We start from the raw sequence: 23,878 nt of genomic DNA, 5'->3' as shown, positions 1-23,878 counted from the left end.
TGGATTTTGGGGGTCGAAGGGAGACTGTGTGTGTTGACAGACTTAAACCTGCACGTTTTTCCGGACGGTAATGTAGTGCCGGCCCAGGCCCCTCGCCGTGGCCGCCCTCCTTCGATGGGGTTGACAAACTCTGGTTTTCCCCCCAGGACTACCCCCGGACCACCGGCGTTTGAGCCTCCTCCTGCCTTTCCTGCTTGCCTTCACCAGCCTCGTTCACAGGATGGACCTTCCTCTGCCTGTTCTCTCCCTCCCAGGTTCAGTCGTTCGGGTCGTTTGCTTAGACCCAGGGTCCTGGACTGAATAGAGACCTAACTGTGTGTTCAGGGGGGGGGGTATGTGTGGCGGACCACCAGGTGGCTCCACTCACACCCAAGTTGAAGGGAAGTGTTGGGGTGGAGATTTTGGCGCTCACTATATGTGAAGTTCTGAGAGTCAGTTAATAAAGTTGGAGTGAGACACTGAGACCTCTCCTGTCATTATTACATACCTCCACAATACCAAGCAAGGCAGGAAAAAAATAAAATGAAAGAATTTGAAGGTGAAATACAAATGTCCAAAATGACCAGTTATATTTTCGACCTCGGAGGGTGACTCCAACAAATCATGAAGAATTAGGTTTACATTTTTGTTCTTGACAGTGCAGATTTCTGACATTTTGTGTAATTTAAGCATGTAACACTTTGATTATTTTCTAACTGGAGTTAGACCTGTGTTTGTAAATGAACCGCCCGATGTTGTGTAGCTTTTCTGGATACTTATTGGGCTACATATTTATTTATCATACAGGCTATACAGTACATAAGATCAAAACTCACATGTTTTATGTAACTAAAGTGTTTAATTATGTGGGTTACAGACAATAATTAAGTTATGTAATTTTGTTTATATGAAAAACGTGTATACTTACTGCATTTGAATAATTTTAACCATATGTAACCACCTGCATATGTGTTTGAAAAAAAAAGGCTTTGATTTTGCCACCCTAAGAAAATTTCTCTAGATCCGCCCCTGTTTCAATCCCCTGCAGTCTTCACTACTCAGGTTAAACATGATATATAAGTCACTTAGATAACTTAAAAATGTTATTGTTTGGCTTCTTTCAGTGTTTTATTTGTTTCTGAGTAAATCAGTTTGGCTGAAATTAAAGTTCTAGTTTTCACACAGCTGAATAAACGTCAAACAGAAAACTGATTAAACAGAAGTGTGAGATGGTCGAGAGTTTACGCCAGTGTCCTGTTATATTTTAGATAGCAAGGAGCAGACGGCTGAGTTTATTAAATTCCAGCGGTGACGCAGATCTGAAGGCTAGACCATCACATTTCACAGCCTCACACTTCCGGCCTTCTCAGTCTTCGGAGAACCCGGCCCACGTAGACTGTGAAGGCCGGGTCCTGAGGAGGATGGGGCCTCTGAATTGGGACACAGCTAATGTCTCTGGACTGAACCATTAATGAAGCTGTGATGTTATTTTTTCGGGGGGGACTTTATTTTCAAATAACAGTCCACATTCATTCCAAGATGGCTACCAAAATACCAGCTAAAGATGAATGACACTGAACCTTTAGCAAACTTCTTACTGGTATTTTCATTTATGAGAGTTTGTAAATAACAATTAAACAGGAAGTCCTGGACCAGAGGAGATTCTGGAGAAACAGAAACATGAAACAATGGTTCTGACATTCCTCCCAGTCTAACCCACAGCTCTTATACAGAGTTGGTCTTGGTTTTAACCAGCTGCAAGACCAGAGTCTGGAGCTCCTTCAGCTCTGCTCGCAAGGCCTGAAGCTCCTGGGTCTGCCTCTGTAGGATTTGGCGACATTTGTCTTTGTTGTCCTGGTTCTGATTCTGTTTATCATGGTCCTCTTGAAGCTCCTGGCTCTGCTGGCACTTATTCCTCTGGGTCTCCTGCTGGTTCTGCTGGTCCTGGTCCATCTGGACTCTGAATGAGAATCCACATTAGAGAAGCTGAATGAAGAAGAATTGTGTGTCAGTAGTGATGGAGTTCTGCTAATCTCACCGTGGACCTTCTGTGGTCTCCGCCTCCCGCTGCAGGACCAAGAACTGGTCTAGAACCTCCTGCAGACACACAGATACCATGAGAACCTGAAGCACATGACTTTAGATCAGAATTTGTTCTTCAGAAACGCACTTTGATCTGCACTGTAATTCGTCCCATCTCATCATGGTAATGCAAGTTTGTTGTGATGCCATCATCAGAGGGTTCGACCAATGGCGAGCAGTGGCTGGAGATGTACTGGTTGTCGTAGAAATGACGCAGGAGGGGCATGGATTCCTCCACCTGCAGGATGACAGCGGCCTGCTGCATCATAGCATTGGCCTGTGAGTTATCGTGAACCCTAAAACACATAGACACACACACTTGTTCTCTCATTTTAAATAAAGTCAAGATGTGATTTTTTAAAATATATTTTTGTACATAATCCTCTTAAGAATGACTGGGGCATTGTGACATTTTTAACATGAAATGAGGCGACAGAATGTTTGGAATTAGTGGATTTTACTGAGACATAAAGCAGAGAAATCAAATGTATCTTCCTAAAATGTGGCGTTGTTGCTTTGGCTCATTATCCCTCTGCACTTGGAAGTGCTGCATTAGTCTGAATGTGAGCAGAGAGTGTTGACGTGTACACCTCACAGATCATCCTGCTGCTTCTATCAGCAGTTACATTATCAAGAAACACAAAGACTTCTGGAACAATGTCCTTCAGACAGATGAGACCAAAGTGTAGATGTGTGTCCAAAATGCACAGCAGCATGTTTACCTCATAGCAGCTGTCAGCTGGTGGTGCACACATGATTATCCAAGCACTGTCCTTAGAAAATGTGGTTTTCACCATTTCTTCCCGCACAAAACGTAAGATAGTATTTAGAAAGTTGTATTGCATGTGTGTTGTTGCTGCATGTGTTTGATTTAGTAATTTCTGTAACTGTGAGACACTTGCTGCAGCCAATCTTGGCCAGGTCTCCCTTGAAAAAGATTTTTTAACTCTCAATGGGATCTTCCTGGTTAAATAAAGGTTAAAAAAATAAATAAATAAATAAAATAAAATAAAATGGAAAACTGGCATATAGTTTGAAGTCTTGAACACAAGCTGAAATGGAGACTCAGCATGTCTGCAGCTCGTAGCTATGTCCGCTTAAATCGGTCACGTGATTCGGGGGTGCGGCGCGTGTCGACCCCAGCGGGTTAATAACACTCATATTCATTCCATTTCCAGAGTGTAACAACCAACCGCCTGTGCTGAAATCTGAAAATGTCCACGTATTGATTCAAAATGATTGTGTGGGACAATTGTCAGCATCGGTTGCTACTGACAACAAGAAATAAAGCCAGTCCGTGCTATGGGCTAAACCACTTTTTAGTGGTGTGTGTGTGTGTGTGTGTGTGTGTGTGTGTGTGTGTGTGTGTGTGTGTGGAGGAGGGGAGGTAACACTATGCAATATATTTAGTTTTAGAATTTATATTGAGTGTTAATTGCAGCCAGGCTCAAAGTCCAAATGCTAGCTTATTATTTTAAATAAACAGCATTTTGCTAAGCAAACTAGGGTGGCTCTAGGATCATGCCACCCCCGTAGATCCGCCCCTGCTACTCTCACAGCGGCTGTTTATAACAAGCTGAAATGATTATTGACTTCAGCTTGTTGGTGCAGCAGTCCCAGTTTCTGCCCCCCAACATAAAGTTTTATCAAATGCAGGTGTGACCTCTGACCTCTGGAAGGTATCAGTCAGCAGGGCAATCAGCAGGTTAACACACAGGATTGAAGACGCTGCCAGAAACGTCCCACACAGCACAGGAGCCATGACATCATCCACAGCCACCATGGCAGCGTACTCGTACTCGTCCACCAGAGTGATCCGATACAGACTGTACAGCAGGCCCAGGACAGACTGCATGCTGGGAACTGAAGCCATCCCTGGGGGCAGGGTTAACTTACTGTTATCATGATGTCATCAACTACCAACACACCAACCTACTCCCACACACAGACCTCCGAACATGATCCAGAAGCTGCAGGCATACGGGATGAAGATCTCCGCGTAGAGGAACAGGAAACGCATCACATCCCCAACAATCTTCCCCAACATGACGATGAACGGCCCCATCAGCCTGCAAGTACACACTAAACTTTATCTGTGCAATAGCCATACGGTTCTGCAGTAGACTGTAGCTTTTCAGTACCTGAAGCCTCTGACGTGTTTCATGAGTCGCAACCACAGGAAGACAATGGTGATGGAGAACATACGCAAACTCATGGTGTTAAGAATGGTGGACGGTCCAATCACATCGGCCACATGGACACTGAACGATGCAGTCAGCAGAAAGTACACCAGCCAATCAAAGACATTCCTGAAGTCAGAGTGTTGCTTTGTGATTTAAAAAAGTTTTAAATAAAGATTTCATGAATATAACCTCTGAAAAAGCAAATATGCATCTGTATAAACTTCAGAAAAATCACACAAACCCATCAGCATGATCCAACAAGACGACATCTTCAGATATTAAAAAATGAATTAATACAACAGAGAGTTGAGGTTTCTTTAAAATTTGGGAAAGAATAAAGAAACTTTACAAAAGTCAGTTGTGAAAATCTAGTTAATCTAATGAAGAGAAAAACAAACGAAAAGACAAGGACTCAAAATGTAAAATGAAGCACACAGCAGCCAAATGGGTGAGAACACTGACGAGCAGACAGATACCTGGAGAGAACAACATGGGCACAAGTGGAGCTGGGGTGCCGTGGGTGTAGTGAAACTTCCTGTTGGTGTAAAGAAGTCACAGAGGGGTTTGTGTGTCCCAAGGATCCTAGGGGCTATGTTGTCAAGGGGCTTTTGGCCCCTGGTATGGTCTCCCATGACAAATTAGTCCTGATTAGTCCAAATTAGCCCTTTAACAACCTCCGTCTGATTTCTAACCTAACTTTCATTTCTAAAACACTTGAAAAAACGGTTGCAGCTCAACTTCATTCACACCTGCTTAATAATAACATTTACAAGAGATTTCTGGTTTTCGTTCATGTCACAGTACAGAAACTGCTTTACGTGAAGTTACTAATGATCTTCCTCTCGGAGCTGACTCTGGTCTTCTCAACATTCTCGTCCTTTTGGATCTGAGCTCAGCCTTCGACACCATCTCTCACTCCATCCTTCTAAACAGACTTTTCTCTCTCGGCATTTCTGACACACCCCTAGCCTGTTTCCAATCATATCTTCTTGTCCCAGTTTATTCAGCTGAAATCATTCCGCTCTCATCTATTCCTGGTCACTTCTGGTGTACCCCAAGCCTCAGTCTTAGGCCCTCTTCTCTTCATAATTTACATCCTCCCTCTAGGTACCATTTTCCACAAATTTGATCTTCACTTTTTTGCTGAGGTGAATCAGGCCTGATTCCTCCCTCCCACCTTCTTTCCCTACAGAATGCCTATCTGAACTAAAATCCTGGTTCAGCTCTAATTTTCTTAAGCTCAATGAGGATAAAACTGAAATCCTCCTTATTGGCACTGAATCCAACCTAGTGAAGGCTAATCATTTCTCTCTCACTATCGATAACTCCACAGTTTTCCCTTCTCCTCAGGTTAAGAGCCTTGGTGTCATCCTAGACAGTTCACTATCCTTTAACTCTCCCATCAGTAATCTCACCCGTTCTGCCTGTTTCCATCTACACAACATTAACAGGTTACGTCCTTCTCTTTCCACCCAGTCTATGGCTGTCTCCCAATTCAGGGTCTGCAGCCTTAAAGTACGCAGCCTCAACAATCCTCAAGGGCCGTGTACTCTAAGACCGCTAAGGCCGGAAGTGCGAGGCTTGTGAAATGGGACGGTCTAGCCTCCGTTGCGCTGATACTGTTGTTTGTCAATAAAGTTAAAAAAAAAAAGCCTCCGTTGCGCTGCCCAGGTTTCCTAGCAACCATGATACTAACAGCTGGAAATGTGTCGTACAGCTTTGTTTGACAGAAATGAAGGAGAAAATCTTTTGTTCATTTGTTTCTTTCTACATGAGCTTTGATCATTCTCTGTAGGATTAAGCTCAGCTACTGAACGGCGTATATTTTAAAGTAAAGACTTTAAAACCAAGTTAGTACAAACGTCACTAATGTCACATGACTTTGCCGACATGTGGCCAACAGTAATGTTTAATGGTATTAAACATTTGCACATAAATAAGTGACATAATATTCAGTACTTACTTTTCACAGTTTACTCTTCGGCCGCTCCGCTTCTGCCGTCTGCGGCAGAATTCTCCACACCGACTGCCGCGCTATGAATTGTGGGATATGTGGGACCACGAAGTCTACTCTGCCACAGCCTTAAAATTCAGGGAAATGAAGGAGGCATTTCAGGGCCGCATTTCGAGCAGCCTTTGAATTGGGACAGCCTTCGGCGCGCCGCTGTGACGTAATCGGCCTTGAAATGCGGCCTTTAAGGCTGCAGACCCTGAATTGGGAGACAGCCTATGTCCATTCTTGTCCTCCTGCCTTGACTGTTGTAATTCTCTCTTTCATGGTCTCCCCCAAAAATCCCTCCATCAGCTTCAACTGGTTCAGAACTCTGCTGCTCGCATTCTCACCAGAACCCCTCCTACCAGCACATCACCTGTTCTTCAGGAACTTCACTGGCTCACAGTGAAATTCTGGATAATGTACAAACTTCTTCTGCTCACCTTCAAGGCCATTCATAACCTCGCACCTCCTTACCTTCCTGACCTGTTATGCACTACCTTTTCTGCCCGCTCACTTCGATCTTCTTCTTCTATCCAGCTTACTGTGCCTTCCTTCCGCCTCATCACCAGAGCTGCTCTGCTCTCAGGCGGTGGAACTCTCTGACCCCACATATAAGAAACATTGCTTCTCTCCTCCAGTTTAAATCTCAACTCAAAACCCATCTGTTCAAATCTGCAAGTTCACTGTGAACCCAATGTTTGTTAATTTTATCTTGTGCTTTTGTTCTATTGTTCTTCATTTTGTCTTTGTTCTATTATGTGTTTTATTCTATTGTTAATTTTCCTTGGGTGTCTTGTCGGGTGGCTGTAGCTCAGGTGGCAGAGCAGGTCAGCCACTAATCAGAAAGTCGGTGGTTCGATCCCAGGCTGCCTCCTGGCTGCATGCCAAATATCCTTGGGCAAGATACTAACCCCGTGTTTGCCTACTGGTGGTGGTCAGAGGGCCCGGTGGCGCCAGTGTCCGGCAGCCTCGCCTCTGTCAGTGCGCCCCAGGGCAGCTGTGGCTACAATGTAGCTGCCATCACCAGTGTGTGAATGTGTGTGTGAATGGGTGAATGTAGTGTGAAGCGCTTTGGGGTCCTTAGGGACTAGAAAAGCGCTATACAAATGCAGGCCATTTACCATTTGAAAGGTGCTTCATAAATAAAATTTATTATTATTATCATTATAAATTTATTGAGTGGGACTTATTTGTCCCACTTGGTCCTTCTTTGCCTGGTGAGGGACCAGGTATGTATGTTGGGGTTTCTCCCAGTGGATGAGAGGATTTCTTCCCTGTGCCTTTGGGTTGGGGAACGGGTCCTGACTGTTGTCTGTGCTTATGCGACAAATGATGGTTTAGCCTTATTGGTGTCCCTGAGTGCTCCACCTGGGGACTCTATTGTCCTACTGGAAGACTTCAGAGCAGTGTTTTGTTGTTGGATTTCTGTGCAAACAGTTTGTCCATAACAAATACCATGTTCGAAGGGTGTCCCTTAGTGCAGAAGACTGAGAAGAGAATCGCCACAGGGCTGTGTGCTTAGTGCACTGCTGTTCACCCTGCTAACACATGCCTGTACTGCACAGTACAGCTCAAATCACATTATCAAGTTTGCAGATGACACAACAGTGGTGGGTCTCATCAACAACGATGAGTCTGAATACAGAGAGGAGGTACAACACCTGGTGGACTGGTATCAGAATAACAACCTGTCTCTAAATGCTCAGAAGACTAAAGAGATGGTTGCTAACTTCAGGAAGAGCTCAATGATCCACACCCCACTGCACATCAACGGGTCTGCTGCTGAGATGGTCAACAGTGTGAAGTTCCTGGGAGTGCACATATCAGCTGACCTCTCCTGGAACCTGAACACCACCACCATCATGAAGAAAGCCCAACAACGTCTTCACTTTCTTAGGAAACTGAAGAAGGCCAGTCTACCTCCTCTAGGGATGGGTATCGAAACCCGGTTCTTGTTGAGAACCGGTTCCCACTGTTTCAATTCCTTGGGATTGTTTGTCATTTTTGCAAACGATTCCCTTATCGATTCCAGTCGCCCCGAATGACGTCAGCACGTTGCGGAGCGTCATTTACCTGGCAGGAAACACAGTGGCTCAAACGCTCAAAAATTTGGTTATACTTTACGAGAACAGATGACAACAGGGCAACTTGCAATACTTGCAAAGTAGATATTTCATTTAAGGTAGGAAACACTACGAATATGCAAAAGCATTTGCTCACAAAACACACGATGACCTTAAATGAATGTCGTGTTTTTAATTCCGCTCGACTCGTGAATCTCAACCCAGCAGCAGCGGTAACGTTTGCACGTCCTCTCCCGTTAATGCGGCAGGTAAATAATCAACTAACAGTGCATGTTATGTTAGTGCGATCTGCCTTATTACAAACCTGCCATTACTGTGCATTTAGTGACCATGATGAGACAGAGTCTGGCTCAGATGCTGGCAGTTCTCGCTGCAGTCTACCGGTAGCGTCTCCTTTCAGGCAGGATAGACGAACGTCACCGAGCAGAGACTCAGTTTGTGGTCAAAGGCTTGCAGCCGTTTGCCACAGCAGGTGATTTTCAGTAAGTGAATGTGTTTAATTGTAGGCAGGGACATTACTGGATATTCTTGTGTAATTGCTACAGAATAATTTATGTTATACTTTGTTATTGCTACAGAAGAATATTTATTTTATTATTTTACATTTACAATTTTTTCCTGGGGGGCCCTGTGACACCCCATTGAAGAGGCTGTGTGTTAGGTTTTGTATTGTTGATTGTCATTTATGCTTAGAAATATTTAACCATATATGCTTAGAGGTGTATAATCAATTTTGTAGTGATAGGATGTGTGATCTTTAGCAGGCTGCAAAGGCTTGGTGTGTATTCCACACTGGAATGCACACCTACATCCTGGGAGCATGAGAAGAGGTCATACCCTGTTTTATTGTATCTGGCTGTATCTGTTTTAGGCTAAGTGCCTTTTGTTTAGATGAACTGTTGGACTTCCAGACCAGCAGGTTTAGGGAAGTCATTTATGGGGTCACACTCTGATCCCCCCCCCACACACACACACAGTATTCTTTGTGGAGGTCAAGTGGTGGGACAACACTTGGCTCCAGGCAGGTCTCCCTCATGCATGAGTAACAAGAAGAACTTTGCCTACTTTGTGTCTTGCTTGCTGTGTAATTATATTGTCTTCAACGTTCCAGCGAATAGGTTCAAGCTACAAACCTATCACTGCGGATCTCTTAAGATCTCACTGTTGGGTTTGTAAGGCCACGTTACTCCTAATTTTCTATCTTGTTCAAAGAGAAGATATAAAACAAAGTTCTAAGCTAATCGACCTTAGTGTTCTCCTTTTTTAAAAATAAGAATCAATAAGAGAATCGATAAAGAATCAAATCGTTAAACAGAATCGAAAATGGAATTGGAATTGTAAAAATCTTATCCATGCCCATCCCTACCCTCCTCGCATTCTCACAGCATTTTACCAGGGAACCATTGAGAGCGTCCTCTGCTGCTACATCACTATCTGGTACGGGATCTGCACCCTCGCTGAAAAGAAGTCTCTGCAGTGGATAGTGAGGACAGCAGAGAGGATCATTGGAGGCCCTCTCCCACCCATCTCCCAACTCAACCACAAACACATTATCCGATGTGTGAACAGCATAGTGAAGGACACTTTCCAACCCTCACATGCACTGTTCTCCCTCCTTCCATCTGGCAGACGGTTTCGCAGTATCAAAACTTAACGACCAGACACTGCAAGAGCTTCTTCCCCCAAGCAGGGAAAGCTCTCATCTCACTACCACAAAAGGACTGATAAACACAAACACCCTTATAAATACCTTACAATACTCATCAAAAGACTTAAACTTACACAATCCACCTGCTTAATATGCCTGTTTGCACACATCTAAATTATACTACATTTGCACATTTTGCACGTGTCTTTGTCATGTCTCATCTGTAAAATCCTGACAATAACTTGAACCTGGTATTCAATACCGCTGCACAATCCACTTTGTATTGTCTCTGTCCTGTCTTTCTTTATCATACAGCTAGTATTGTGTAGTTAGTGATTAGTACCTTAATTGCCTTACCTTAATTTTACCTAAATTTAGCACGTTATTTATTTGTAAATCCCAGTTTTATATCTCTTGGAGATATATCTTTAATATACTTATAAATGCACCATGGGAGGCTTGGGGTGAAACAGTATACTGTGTATACTGTTGTATTGACAATAAAGCTCTTGAATCTTGAATTGAATCTTGAATCTGGGCTTCTCTGCTTAGGCTGCCCCCGCTACCCATGCCCCGAATAAGTGAATGAAGAAGAAGTGGATGGATGAAGAAAAATTGCTGTGATAAAGAAGGAAATCTGTCAGCACAACTCTTTAAACTATAAGAAATAAATGAGTGAAATTACAGAAAAAGGTCTGCTAGCTCATTGCGCACACTGTTCAGATTTTTTTTTCTAACTATACAGACTTGTGCTCTTTATGATTATTGCAGAAAGTGAAAAACAGAAACTATTCTGTCATTTAATGGTTTATGGCTTCATGACTTTGTGTTGTATGAATGGCCATAAGGGAGGTTTTTATCAGAAGGAAAAGCTGTAAAAGTTATTGAAACACAGTTAAAAGTTCAACATTCCTGCTTGTGCTTATTTACGGAGAGCAGCAGATTAAACAAATTAAGAATTATAAATTGTAATTATAATTATGAATGGCTAGAAGCGCACTATCAGGCCTGTGAGACTCATTCAGACTCCAAGCCATGGCTCTGTGCTACATGCACACATTTCTGCAACGCTGCCATTCAAACACACTTTATGTATAGTTTATTTTTTTGTAATAGTAAATTTTTGACAGAGGCGAGGCAGCCGCGCCTCTGTCAGTGCGCCCCAGGGTGGCTGTGGCTACAATGTAGCTTGCCATCACCAGTGTGTGAATGTGTGTGGGTGGATGACTGGATATGTAAAGCACTTTGGGGTCCTTAGGGACTAGTAAAGCGCTATATAAATACAGGCCATTTACCATTTAATATTCAATACTGAACTGCACATTTATTCTCTTTCAAGGAAGCAATTTTCTCTTTATCCAGCTGCTATTTTTAAAAAATGATGCACTTAGCTTCTCATTCTCAACAATCACAAAAGTACAGCCAGATGCTCTTTTGACATTTTCACTCTTTTCTCTTATCTACCCCCTGCTCAGCTGATGATGAATTTCTTCCTTTTTCATTGATCCATGCAAATGATCATTTAAAGATCACACCAACCATATTTTAACCTTTTCTGAGCTTTTTCTCCGCCTCCTTCAGTGGATTAATGTGGACTGATACTAGATACTAGATAGTAGATACTAGAGCTGAACCTGATTTCTCTGCGTTATACTTTTGATGGTGGGGGTTTCAATGTCCTGATTTCTTGCTGTGATATTGATCTGCACACCTGATGTCCATCGTGATGCAGATACTCTTTCTGATTGCTCTGACCATGCATTCACACTGGGACATAGTGAAGCTAAAATGTAATAAAGTGATTGTTTCACACATGATTACATTTGGTTTTTGTTCTGTGTGTGTGTGTGTGTGTCAGTACCACAGGTCCCGGCAGTAGCTTCCTCTCTTCCTGTCAACCAGTTTGAACTGGTTTAGTAGAAACTCTCTCTCCTGTAAACACAACATACACCTGAAACGTCAAAGGAGCTTGCAAAGAAAAGCGTCTGGACTTCTTTAAGTTGCTTGAAGACGTTTCACCTCCCATCCGAGAAGCTTCTTCAGTTCTAAGGTCAGATGGTGGAGAGTCCCAGATATAAACCTAGTGGGAGTTTCCCTCCACAAAGGGACAAAAGGACCCCCTGATGATCCTCTAATCGCCTGAGCCAAGGTGTGAAACTGGGTGTGGGTCCCAATCAGCCAGAGTTTCGGGTGTGTTCATTGTGAAACCTGGCCTCACCTTATCATGCGAATTCCTGAGGTCAGCTGGCCCAGGATGTGAGTGGGCGTTAAGGCGTCTGGGAAGGGATCTCAAAACTGGATTATAGATGGCAGACAGTTGGTGTCGTAAACCCCGCCTCTGTTCAAAGATGGTCGCTCACAGTGGACATAGATGGCTTCTTTCACTCCTCTTTCAAACCATCTGTCCTCTCTGTCCAAAATGTGAACATTGGCATCTTCAAAAGAGTGACCTTTGACCTTTTTTAAATGCAGATGGACTGCTGAGTCTTGTCCTGTGGAGGTGGCTCTTCTGTGTTGTGCCATGCGCTTGTGAAGTGGCTGTTTGGTCTCTCCAATGTAGAGGTCTGGGCATTCCTCGCTGCACTGTACAGCATACACCACATTGTTAAGTTTGTGTTTTGGAGTTTTGTCTTTCGGGTGAACCAGTTTTTGTCTGAGCGTGTTGCTGGGTCTGAAATACACTGGGATGTCATGCTTGGAGAAAACTCCTGAGTTTCTCTGATACACCTGATACATAGGGGATGACAATGTTGTTGCGTCTGTCTTTCTTATCCTCCCTTGCTGGTGTCTGATCTTCTTTTCTGTGCCTCTTTGCTGACTTTAAGAACGCCCATTTAGGATATCCGCACGTTTTGAGTGCTTCCTTTACATGTGTGTGTTCCTTCTTTTTTCCTTCAGGCTTAGAGGGAACATGTTCTGCCCGGTGGTGTAGGGTCCTAATTACTCCAAGTTTGTGTTCCAAAGGGTGATGGGAATCAAAGAGGAGGTACTGGTCCGTGTGTGTGGGCTTCCGGTAAACTTCGATGTTGAGGTTGCCGTTCTCTTCAATGTGCACAGCGCAGTCCAGGAAACGCAAACAGTCGTCCTTTGTGTCTTCCCTGGTGAACTTGATGTTTTTATCCACAGCGTTAATGTGCGCAGTGAAGGATTCCACTTCTTGTGTCTTGATTTTGACCCAGGTGTCGTCCACATATCTGTACCAGTGGCTGGGTACTCTTCCTTTGAAAGAGCCAAGAGCCTTCCTTTCCACTTCCTCCATGTAAAGGTTGGCTATAATAGGTGACACGAAGGAGCCCATGGCACAGCCATGTTTTTGTCTGTAGAAGCCTTCGTTGTATTTGAAATATGTAGTGGTGAGGCAGAGGTCTAACAGTGTGCAGATCTGATCGGGTGTGAAGTTGGTCCTGTCTTCCAAGGAGCTTTCTTCTTGTAGTCGTTTTCTGACAGTCTCCACGGCCTCCGTGGTGGGTATGCAAGTGAAGAGAGAGACTACATCAAAGGACACCATGGTTTCATCTGGATCCAGGGGAAGTTTCTGGACCTTGTCGGTGAAGTCGGTGGAGTTCTTGATGTGGTGTGGGGTGTTCCCCACGAGAGGAGCAAGGATGGTAGCAAGGTGTTTAGCAATGTTATAAGTGGCTGAGTTTATGCTACTGACTATGGGTCTGAGTGGGACAGCTTCCTTGTGGATTTTAGGAAGTCCGTAAATGCAGGGTATGGCATCCCCTGGGTAAAGGCGGTGATATGTAAGGTGGTCAATAATTTTGTCCTTTTCAAAGTCTTGAAGGCAAACTATAACTTTCTTTTTGTAGCTGCTTGTGGGGTCTCGCTTTAAGGCTTCGTAGGTATTGTTGTCACTGAGGAGAGTAGTGATCTTTGTATGGTAATCTGTAGTGTTTAGGACCACGGTACATCTTCCCTTATCAGCTGGTAAAACAGTGATGTTGTGGTCTTTGCTCAGGGAAGCAACGGCCTTCTTTTCTTGTATTGTGAGGTTGGATGGAGGGACTTTGGCACTGGAGAGCGTGGCTGAGACTTTCATCCTGATTTGCTCTGCTTCTGTCTGTGATAATTTATTAATCCGTATGGCAGATTCTGTGGCTGTGATGAGGTCCACTATGGGCAACTGTTGTGGAGAAATGGTAAAATGTAGTCCTTTGGCTAATACTCTCTTTTCAGGTTCAGTGAGAATCCTGTCTGAAAAGTTCTTAACCCATTTCTCCTGACTGTCTTCAGGTGTGTTTTCTTCTCTGGGTTGTGTAGGTTCAGAATGAGGAGTGTGTGTTTTTGAAAGCAAGGTGTGAAATTTCCTGCGTTGTCTTTCTTTTCCTTTAGAGTGTTGGGCCCGCTGAGCCTTGTCCACAAACTTGTAAACCTCTTCTAAGATTGGAGAGGGTAGAAGGGTTTCCAGTTCCTGCAGGGTCTGGCTGATCTTGATCTGGAGGGCATCTATAGTGAAATGGACCTGTCTTATCCTTTCACTTAAAAGGTGATTTTGTGCTCTCTGTAGAATCAAGTCTGCTCTGTATCCCCTGACAGTGGATCCAAGGCGCAGGCTCTTAGGAACAACTCTGCTTTGTCTACATCTGGGACTCTCCACCATTTGACCTTAGAACTGAAGAAGCTTCTCGGATGAGAGGTGAAACGTCTTCAAGCAACTTAAAGAAGTCCAGACACTTTTCTTTGCAAGCTCCTTTGACTACGATGACCTGGATGACTGAGAACCTTCACAGACATACACCTGAAATATCTGATACTTCCTGTTCCTGTCCACCACATCATCCTGATTCCTACCTGTGGCCACATGGGATGTGAGCAGCTCAGGTCACTCTGGAGACGATGCTTCACCAACTGCTGCCAGAGGTGGAGCTTTTTCCTTGAGCGCAGGATGTCCCGCACATCCCTTAGCACTTCCTCTAGGGTCAACAGGAGCGCCAAGACCACAAAGAGGACACACCACCAGTCCTGAGACAGACAGGTGTAACATAAATGTTAGAGTAACGCATGTGAGAGATACACAGGTGACACATAGATAGATAGGTTAGGTGTGACAGACAGGTTACCTCGGGGAGGACATAACGATCAGGTGAGTCTCGGTGGACAGACACTGAGATAGCGACAGTCGTCCAGGAAACATTAAACAGGAAGTTAAGGATAAGGAGAAGCCATGCCCCAAACCTGTCAGCAGGACAGACAGACATGCAGGTAGAAAAGTGTCCTATCACCTGACATAACCGTCAGTCAGAGAGACTTTACCTGCCGTAGAGATTCCATTTGACGTGGATCAGTTTGAGGAAGACGGGATTCATGATGAGATCAAGTTTCTCCTCCTGAATCACCATCTGCAGCTTGAACAGATACAGGTACAGCTGATGTCCGACTGCATTTATAGCACGTAAAATAAAATCCTCTGTGCACTGATGCCATCAAACAAAAATAACCTGCACTGGTTCTTAAGCTCCGTCAAGCAGTGCTGTGCAAAAGTCTTGAGCCATTGCTTATGTATTTTATTTTGTTCCTCTTTGGACATTGGCTGCTTTTCACTCATGTTCAGTACAGTCCTTGTACCTGACCATTTTCACTGGATGGTTTTGGTTATTGACCCTCTGAACTCTGACCCATGAATTATTCAAGCAATGACTCCTAGCCCAAGGATGATGAGAATTGTGTTGACACATACTAGAAGCCGTTTTAAGTAGTGTAGTGGTAGTGGCTCTACTCCAGGCTCCTGCCCTGTTGTAAGGCTGAGCCCAGATCCTCTGCAGAGGAAGCTTGTTTCTGCTTCATTTATCTTCAGTCTTATACTTTTGGTCACTAAGCACAGCTTGTGAGCTAGTGATGTGTCGGTCACGAGAGAAACGGCTCTTAGAGCTGGATCTTTGAAGTGAACAACGCGAGTCGGCTCCTTATTGGGAGCTGTGGGGTTTTTTTTTCTTTCTCTCTCACTTTTTTCCGCTTCACTCCGCATGCAAGCCTTGTGCTTTGCGCTGGGAAGAGGGGGGAGGGGCGGTAGTTACACTCGCAGTAGCACAGGATATATGATTTATTTATTACATTTTATGCGGAGTGAATAAATAAAAGTATATTTATGGTGGCCCCTAGAGAAAAAGCACGTACAAACTCCAAAACACGTACGAACTCCAAAACACGTACGAACTCCAAAACACGTACAAACTCCGAAGGACATACAAACTCCGAAGCAGGTAAATACTCCAAAACACGTAAAAACTCGAAAAAACTTACGAACTCCAAAACACGTACAAACTCCAAAACATATACAAACTCCGAAGCACGTACAAACTCCAAAACACGTACAAACTCCGAAGCACGTACAATCTCCAAAGCACCTACGAACTCCAAAACACGTACGAACTCCAAAACACGTAAAAACTCCAAAACACGTAAAAACTCCGAAGCACGTACGAACTCCAAAACACGTAAAAACTCCAAAACACGTACGAACTCCAAAACACGTAAAAACTCCAAAGCACAAACAAAACACAACAGAAGTGCTCCAGTATGCTAGGGCGCAGTGTTGAGCTTTTGTTACCTAGTGGCTACATAAGCCAAGAATTACCAATGACCGGATTTGGTGTGTGGTAGTAACAGGTAAATAAACATTTTTTTAAAAATTATTTGAATATATATGAGTGCTTGTGTATAAATTACAGATGGCACGATACCACTTTTTTATGTCCGATACGATACCGATATCATAAATTTGGATATCTGCCGATACCGATATGAAGCCGATATAGTGTGTTTTTTAATCAATAAAACTTTTTTAAATATCTTGCTGCATTTTGTATAAGTTCATACTCAAGTTTAAATAAAAAACAACAATAATACTATTCTGTTATACCTGTATGTAAAAAATACACTGCACCCAAAATATTTCATAGTTTAGCAAAACTGATCAATCTAATAAACTTAAACCTGCTCCATCCTTCCTATTCTGGTATTTTAAAGAGTACTTAGCAGAAATATTAAGCAACCTAAATAATAGGGTTCCAACTCCCAGCAAAAAAAAATAGGGAACCACCCCCCACCCTCCGCCTCATGATGCTTAATCGACGTAATCAACGTTAATTTGATGCAGTGTGAAAAAAAAATGCACAGAAATAAATTATTTTTCAAGAATAATTAAATAGATTCAACATCTTTCTTCAACAGAACTGCAGACTGCACAGATGGTATCTTCCCAAAGGAAAAAATACTATAGCTTACTAGGATATATTAGACTTAACAGTTACTATATACAGTAATGGACTTCTATACATTTTAGATCAGATTAAAACTTGGGTGTAAGATTCAGATAAATATTTATTAAAAGCTAGACATTTTAAATGAGAATAAGACAGAAAAGTATGTCTTTGTGCCCCCTTTTCCCTGTTAATGCCCTATCGGCCCCCCTTTGCTAGATCCGACCCTGCACAGTTACCAGCCGTCAGCTGCGTAGAAAAAGAACCTGGTGTAGAAAGTAATATTAAATAAATTCTAACAACAGCTTATCAAGGTTAAACGTGCTGCTGTTGTTCAGCCGCTGGTTTCCTCTTTCTGGTGCAAAAACAAACAAGAGAGACGGACTCGCGACAGAAAAGCCGATCAGCTGATCATTGTTCAGTTTCATGATTGAAGTAGCAGCAAGAAGAGGCAGTCGCTCCATATATCGGTTGTTAAGCTTAACGTGGGAATGCTTTACAAACATTCAGAGATGAACTTACACACTTGCTTTACTTCTCTCTGGGATAACTTCCTCGGAGATGAAATGCCGGTTTGGTAGCGAGGCTACAAATACACACAGCCGTTCTATCACGTGACACATACTGCTGCAACGTGCTACGGTTATGAGGCGAGTTACGCCGTGTCGCAAGTTTTGTGAGGTGCTTTTTTTGATATTTAATGGATTGGATTACATTTTTTATTTCTCTCCGATATCCGATCCAGTAATTTACGTCAGTATCGGACCGATACCGATACGTAATATCGGATCGGTCCATCTCTAGTATAAATACACAAACAATACACATATGCTTTCAATTGTGTAATTTAAGTGATGTAGTTAGCTCTGTTTTGGAATTTCAGTTAACGCTAGAAATGTGTTTTGCCGTTCGTATGTGCTTTGTCTCTAGGGGCTACCGTATATATTTATATATAAACATATATAAATAAAACCACTTTTTTTTACATTAGTAATTCCTTTTGTGCATAATTTTATATTATTGTTAATAATAAATTAATTAAAGCAACAAAACAACCTGAAGAGCCGGCTCTTTTTAGTGAGCCGAGCCAAAAGAGCCGGTTCTCCAAAAAGAGCCGGAAATCCCATCACTATTGTGAGTGTAGATGAGGGTGGGAGTAGATCAGCTGGTAAATGGACACCTTTGGTTTCACCAAAGCTACAGTGTCACTGCAGTCATGGTGCTAAACTATGTGTTGACATGTGTCTGCCCTCACTTAAACAAGAACCCAACATACTTAAACTCCTCCACTTTGTCCCTGTTCTGGAGTACGGCCTCCACCCTTTTCCTATTGAGGACTATGACCTTAAACCTGAGGCGTTCTCTTTTCTGCCCTTCACGCTCGGCAGTGAACCATCAGGATAGCTCAATGAGGCTAAAATAACCGCATCAACACAAAAAGCAGAGCGGTGATCCCAAGGCCACAGAGTAGATGTGTACCCACACCATCATACATCCTTCAGAGGACGAGGAGTTGATCCAAAGAGCTGTTTAGAACTTCAGACAGGCACTTAGTGAAGGAACCTGACTCAGTCATGTAGACGCCCCAACTCCCAGTAAACATCTGCATCATCATCATTTTTTTTTCTACAGTTTGATCCTAATTTTAGTTTAAGAGGACACTAATCCATGAGTAATATTATAGGATGCCTTATTAAATCATGGGGATCCCTCCGGACAAGATGATTTTTTTTCTTTAAATGTAGCTCAGGTGGTGCTAATGGGGATGCCGAGGTTTGAATCCCTTCACTTACTGTTGAAACTTACCGGAGACATTGGCTCACCGACCCACACACCTACAGACAGACAGAGGGGTGTTAGGCAAGACCAGCAGCTGTAATATCAACACTACTGCAGAAGTACTACTGCAGCTGTGAGGCTGCTGTACGCCAGACTGCACACTGTAGTATCACCTGACAGCTGGTCCTCAGGTGAGTGTAGTTCTGGTTCCAGCAGGTTCAGGTAGTAGTAGTGCTGCCTGGTCATTCGGTCGAAAACATGGAACTGACTGAGAGCCAGCTGAGCCTAAACACAACCACATGTTACATAACAATGTCTGTGAACGAATCACAGCTGTGTTGTTTTTATGTGGGACGTTATACCACTGGGCTCATCCGGCCAATCAGAGCTGTTATACAGAACTGTCCATCAGAGTCCTTCAGCCCCGCCTCCGCCCCGAGCTCCAACAGCACACGAGCTGCATCACTACGCTCTGAAGACACAAAGAGATGATTACAATCAGACAGTGGGAAGGAAAAATTTCCTCTTGACAGGAAGACACCTCTGGCAGAACCAGGCTCGGGAAGGGGCGGGGCCATCTGGAGGTTAGCAGAGGAAGACGCAACAAAGAAGTACTGTGGAAGAGAGCCAAGGGTTAATAATAACGAATAATCAAATGCAACGAAGTAAATAAGTGAAAAGCTGACTGAAGAAGAAACACCCAGTGCATCATGGGAATCCCCCGGCAGCCTACACCTGTTGTGGGTCCGCAGTCCAGCCCTAACTATATGCTTTAACAAAAAGGAAAGTTTTAAGCCTAATCTTAAAAGTAGAGATAGTGTCTGTCTCTGAAATATCTTATTATAGAAAAGTTAGACATATTTTCCTAGCATGTGCTTAATTTTGCTTGGTAAGAATATGGTTTCTTTTTAGACAAAAAATACGAAAAAATGTTCAGAAACAAAGTTTTTTTTTTTACTTTCTTGAAAATCGATTTTTGCAGTGCAGTTTTTTCTTGTACAGACTTTTAAAAACATGGACAGGAAACTGGTCCAGTAGCTAGCACCACTCCCTCCATCAAGAAGGTTCTGAGTTCAACTCCAGCATCTGCCTTGTGCCTCCCCTCTGGGTTCTCTCCCACAGTCCAAAGATTGAAGTTAATCGCTTATTCCAAATCGTCCACAGGCAAGACTGTTAGCCCTGTGACAGACGGGTGACCAGAAGATCCTTCCTCTCAAAGTGAAAAAGAAACAACACTGAAAGCATTACTGACGGGTTTGTTTTCAGTTGATCTGACTTCAAACATACTTGTCTACATAATTTTTCTTATTTCAAGAAATCTTATCGAGTGTAATTATCTTATTTCACTTATTATAGTCAGGATCTTCTTTAAAGTCAATTATTATTTTTCCTTATTTCTAAACAGGCAATTTTTGCAGTGTGTGTCAGTGGTACCTGCGTTAGCGGCGAGCTGCAGTGGTGTCCTGCGTTTGTAGTCGGTGCAGCTGATGGAGGCTCCGGCCTGCAGCAGAAGCCTGATCGAACCGACGGCATCATTCTTCGCAGCGTAGTGAAGCGGGGTCTGCTTGTCCAGAAAGGTGCGAGCCTCCGGATCAGCTGATCATAACACACATGCAGTCATGTGACTCTATCACATGACTTCCCATCACACACTGTTCATGCTTTAGTGTCCACAGACCTTTTCGGTCCAGCAGGAACTGCACCATGTCCTGATAGTCCAGCGCCGAGGCCACATGCAGCGCAGTGACTCCAAACTGATCTGGCCGCAGGAGGTCTGAGCCCCGGTCTAGGAAGAACCGCATCACATCCACGCTCCACGCTCTGGAGATCTGAACACACACGTACCTGCATTAGTTCTCTGCAGACACACACCTGTACCACACAGACACAGCACAAGCTCTCCAGAAGCTCTCAGTGACCGTCCTGCAGGTGTGTGAACAAACGGCTAACAGGGCAGAAGTGACTTCCCGTGTGACCTCGTGCAGGACGGTCTGTCCATATCTGTCTGAGGCGTTCGGATCAGCTCCGTCTGAGATCGCCCGGTCCAGAAGCTGAAGGTCCACCTGAACAAACACACAAACATGAATACAAACAGAGGAAAAGAAAAATGGTTTGATTTTATACGGACACTTCTCACTGATTGTTACCTGGTCAGTGTCCTGGTTGGTTGCAGCCAGATGTCTGAAGTGATCGAGCAGTTTTTTGTTGAGTTGTTGGTTTTTGTTGATGTTGTCTATTTTGTCCCTCTGCTCTTTGTCATCTTCATCATCCTCAGCCAGACCACAGTATTTGACCTCCACCTGAAATCCTGAAAAAGAAGCTTTGATGAAGACCAAACTCAGACTTGTTGCAACGACTGAGCTCAGCTGGACTTACCTGTAAGCTTTCTTCTTTTCTGCCTCCAGCGACCTCTGTAATAAGACACCCACCAAGCTGCTGCTGACACAGAGGACCTGGATCCCTGTGGACACCCTGATTCCTGAGGACAAGTAAATACCTGAGGACACCTGGATACACTGTTTTTTCTGCTAAAGTCTGTTAAAGACACCCACCAAGCAATCGAATAAAGTTTTTATGAGTACAAATATTTTTAAGCACTGAGGAGTTAAGCTCCAGCTGGCTGCATATGAGGAAAATCCCACTCACCTGGACGGTTCTTCCTGTCATGTCCTCCAGCTCCAGTCCAGTATTACATAGACCCCCCTGGGCTCCTCTCTTCATCCTGCTTCTGATGTACCTCTGAGCTCTCTGCTGGTTTCAGTTGACGAAAACAAACCTTTAAAGTCAGCTGATGGTGACGTGTTGCAGCTCAAAGGTTTATGGTTTATCTTATCAGTGGGTGGAGATTGTTCCACCTCGGTCCACGTTCAGGTGTTGACCCAAGGTTCAAGCAGACGAGTATGATATATGATATGCTTCAGTTTTACTTCTTTGTTAGTAGAAAAAAAACAAAAGCTGTACAAATTCTTTGTTTTCCTGTTTAGTCACATAATGAATCTGAGCTGTCTCCTAAACATCAATGATGTGCTCCCCATCGGTCCCAACACGAGGACCAGATTCAGAGCGTGAATGAACTCATTTTAATACAAAAAGCATCTGTGCAAACTCATAAAGGGCTTCATATATAGTTAGAGCTTTCTTTCTCTTTCACTCTTTCTCACACACACACACACGCCAACTTCAAACCACCAAGACTTCAGCAGGGACCAAACAAAGCCAACTGATGTGACCTCTGCATGAGCCTAAAGTTGCTCAGAAATCCCAAGAAGTTTATTCTGTTCATCTGGACGTTTTCAGTGTGAGAAACGTTTCGTCATCACGTCACCTTCTTGATCAGTGGTTGTTGATCAATGGTCATGACAGTTTGCATATCATAAACTGATATGCAAACCACTGTTCATTCAGTGGTGCTGGTTTCAGTCATTGTGTTAATGTCCTGTTTAAGGTTGGAAACCTGCAGTCAGCTGAGACTGAAGATGGCACCTTACGGTGGCCCCTAGAGACAAAACATGTACAAACTCCAAAACACGTATAAAATCCAAAACACTTACAAAATCCAAAACACTTACAAAATACAAAATTCAATTCAATTTAATTCAATTTTATTTATATAGCACCAAATCACAACAAAAGTCGCCTCAAGGCGCTTTATATTGTGAGTAGATCGTACAATAATAGATACAGATAAAAACCCAACAATCATATGACCCCCTATGAGCAAGCACTTTGGCGACAGTGGGAAGGAAAAACTCCCTTTTAACAGGAAGAAACCTCTGGCAGAACCAGGCTCAGGGAGGGGCGGGGCCATCTGCTGTGATTGGTTGGGGTGAGAGAAGGAAAACAGGATAAAGACATGCTGTGGAAGAGAGACAGAGATTAATAACAGATATGATTTGATGCAGAGAGGTCTGTTAACACATAGTGAGCGAGAAAGGTGACTGGAAAGGAAAAACTCAATGCATCATGGGAATCCCCGACAGCCTACGTCTAATTCACTGAGGAGATGATGGAGCGGGTCAATGCTGGGCTCAGATCTACCCCCCGGCCCAATCCCTTTTTGTCCCCCATAAACCCCCCACCAGAGCGGCCAAAGGTTCGCCATCGAGCCCCACCCTCAACAGAGCAATCGAAGTCACATTGCCCAGCCTCGCCCCCCTTAGTTCCTCCTTACCACCTTCATGCTTTGTCTCCGCAGTCTGATGTGTGATGTGTGGAGGGTCCGGGCTGCGAGGATTATGGCAGTGGTGACTTTTCCCAGGAGAAGCTGGGACCCTGTTAACTAGAAGGTTTTAAAATCTCTGTACTTTTAGGTGACAGAAGGAGACATGTGGCCTGGTCAAAACACAGAGAGCTGCACTCTAAAAGATCTTTAAACATAGTAAACATACCTTGTGTGCCACAGACTGCTCCCAAACACGAGGGGACAAGTAATACCTCTAAAACACTTAAGTTGGCTTTATTAAACGTTAGATCTTTAGCTGGGAAAACATTTTTAATTAATGATTTAATCACTGAGCACAGCCTTGATTTTATGTTTTTAACTGAAACTTGGTTGGACCAAAGTAACAGTGGAGCTGTTCTCATCGAGACGACCCCTCCTAACTACAGTTTTATCAGTGAGGCCAGGGTGAGCAGGAGAGGAGGAGGGGTTGCTGTCTTATTTAATGAATCATTTCAATGTAAGCAGCTATCTCCTGGAAGTTTTCAGTCTTTTGGATATGTGGCTTTACAGCTGAAGGCCCCATCCAAAGTTGTGTTTCTTAATGTTTACAGGCCTCCCAAATACTGCACAGACTTTTTTAATGACCTCAGTGAACTGCTGTCTGTGATCTGTGTTGATTTCGACTGTGTAATTATTGTTGGGGATTTTAACATCCATGTGGACAACCCTCAGGACAAAGGGACTAAAGACCTGAGTAACACTC

The 23,878-nt window shown here is 43.6% G+C and overlaps 1 protein-coding gene across 2 annotated transcripts; it reads right to left on the bottom strand.

Annotated features, from left to right (window-relative positions):
• Positions 1-973: 973 nt before the first annotated feature.
• Positions 974-22,134, bottom strand: LOC146685437 (uncharacterized). Of its 2 annotated transcripts, XM_085441740.1 has the most exons (19): positions 21,600-22,134; positions 21,330-21,432; positions 21,101-21,261; positions 20,930-21,016; positions 20,632-20,782; positions 20,388-20,549; positions 19,316-19,425; positions 19,127-19,238; positions 18,981-19,009; positions 15,229-15,320; positions 15,036-15,150; positions 14,767-14,937; positions 11,834-11,904; positions 4,203-4,370; positions 4,012-4,130; positions 3,732-3,936; positions 2,150-2,357; positions 2,018-2,076; positions 974-1,939 (listed from the first exon to the last, which is right to left on the bottom strand). In XM_085441740.1, the coding sequence occupies exons 1-19, from the start codon at positions 21,672-21,674 to the stop codon at positions 1,705-1,707; spliced, it is 2,433 nt and encodes an 810-aa protein (XP_085297866.1). In that variant the 5' UTR covers positions 21,675-22,134; the 3' UTR covers positions 974-1,704. The 2 variants fall into 2 exon arrangements, with proteins under 2 accessions (XP_085297866.1, XP_085297865.1); XM_085441739.1 differs by lacking the exons at positions 20,930-21,016; positions 21,101-21,261; positions 21,330-21,432; positions 21,600-22,134 and having other exon boundaries at positions 974-1,965; positions 20,632-20,806.
• Positions 22,135-23,878: the final 1,744 nt, after the last annotated feature.

Source organism: Copadichromis virginalis, linkage group LG19, assembly GCF_057382275.1.
Source record: "Copadichromis virginalis isolate Kocher_CV1m ecotype Utaka linkage group LG19, C_Virginalis_male_GT1.1, whole genome shotgun sequence".
NCBI lineage: Eukaryota > Metazoa > Chordata > Actinopteri > Cichliformes > Cichlidae > Copadichromis > Copadichromis virginalis.
This window is presented reverse-complemented; position numbering and strand designations above follow the sequence as displayed.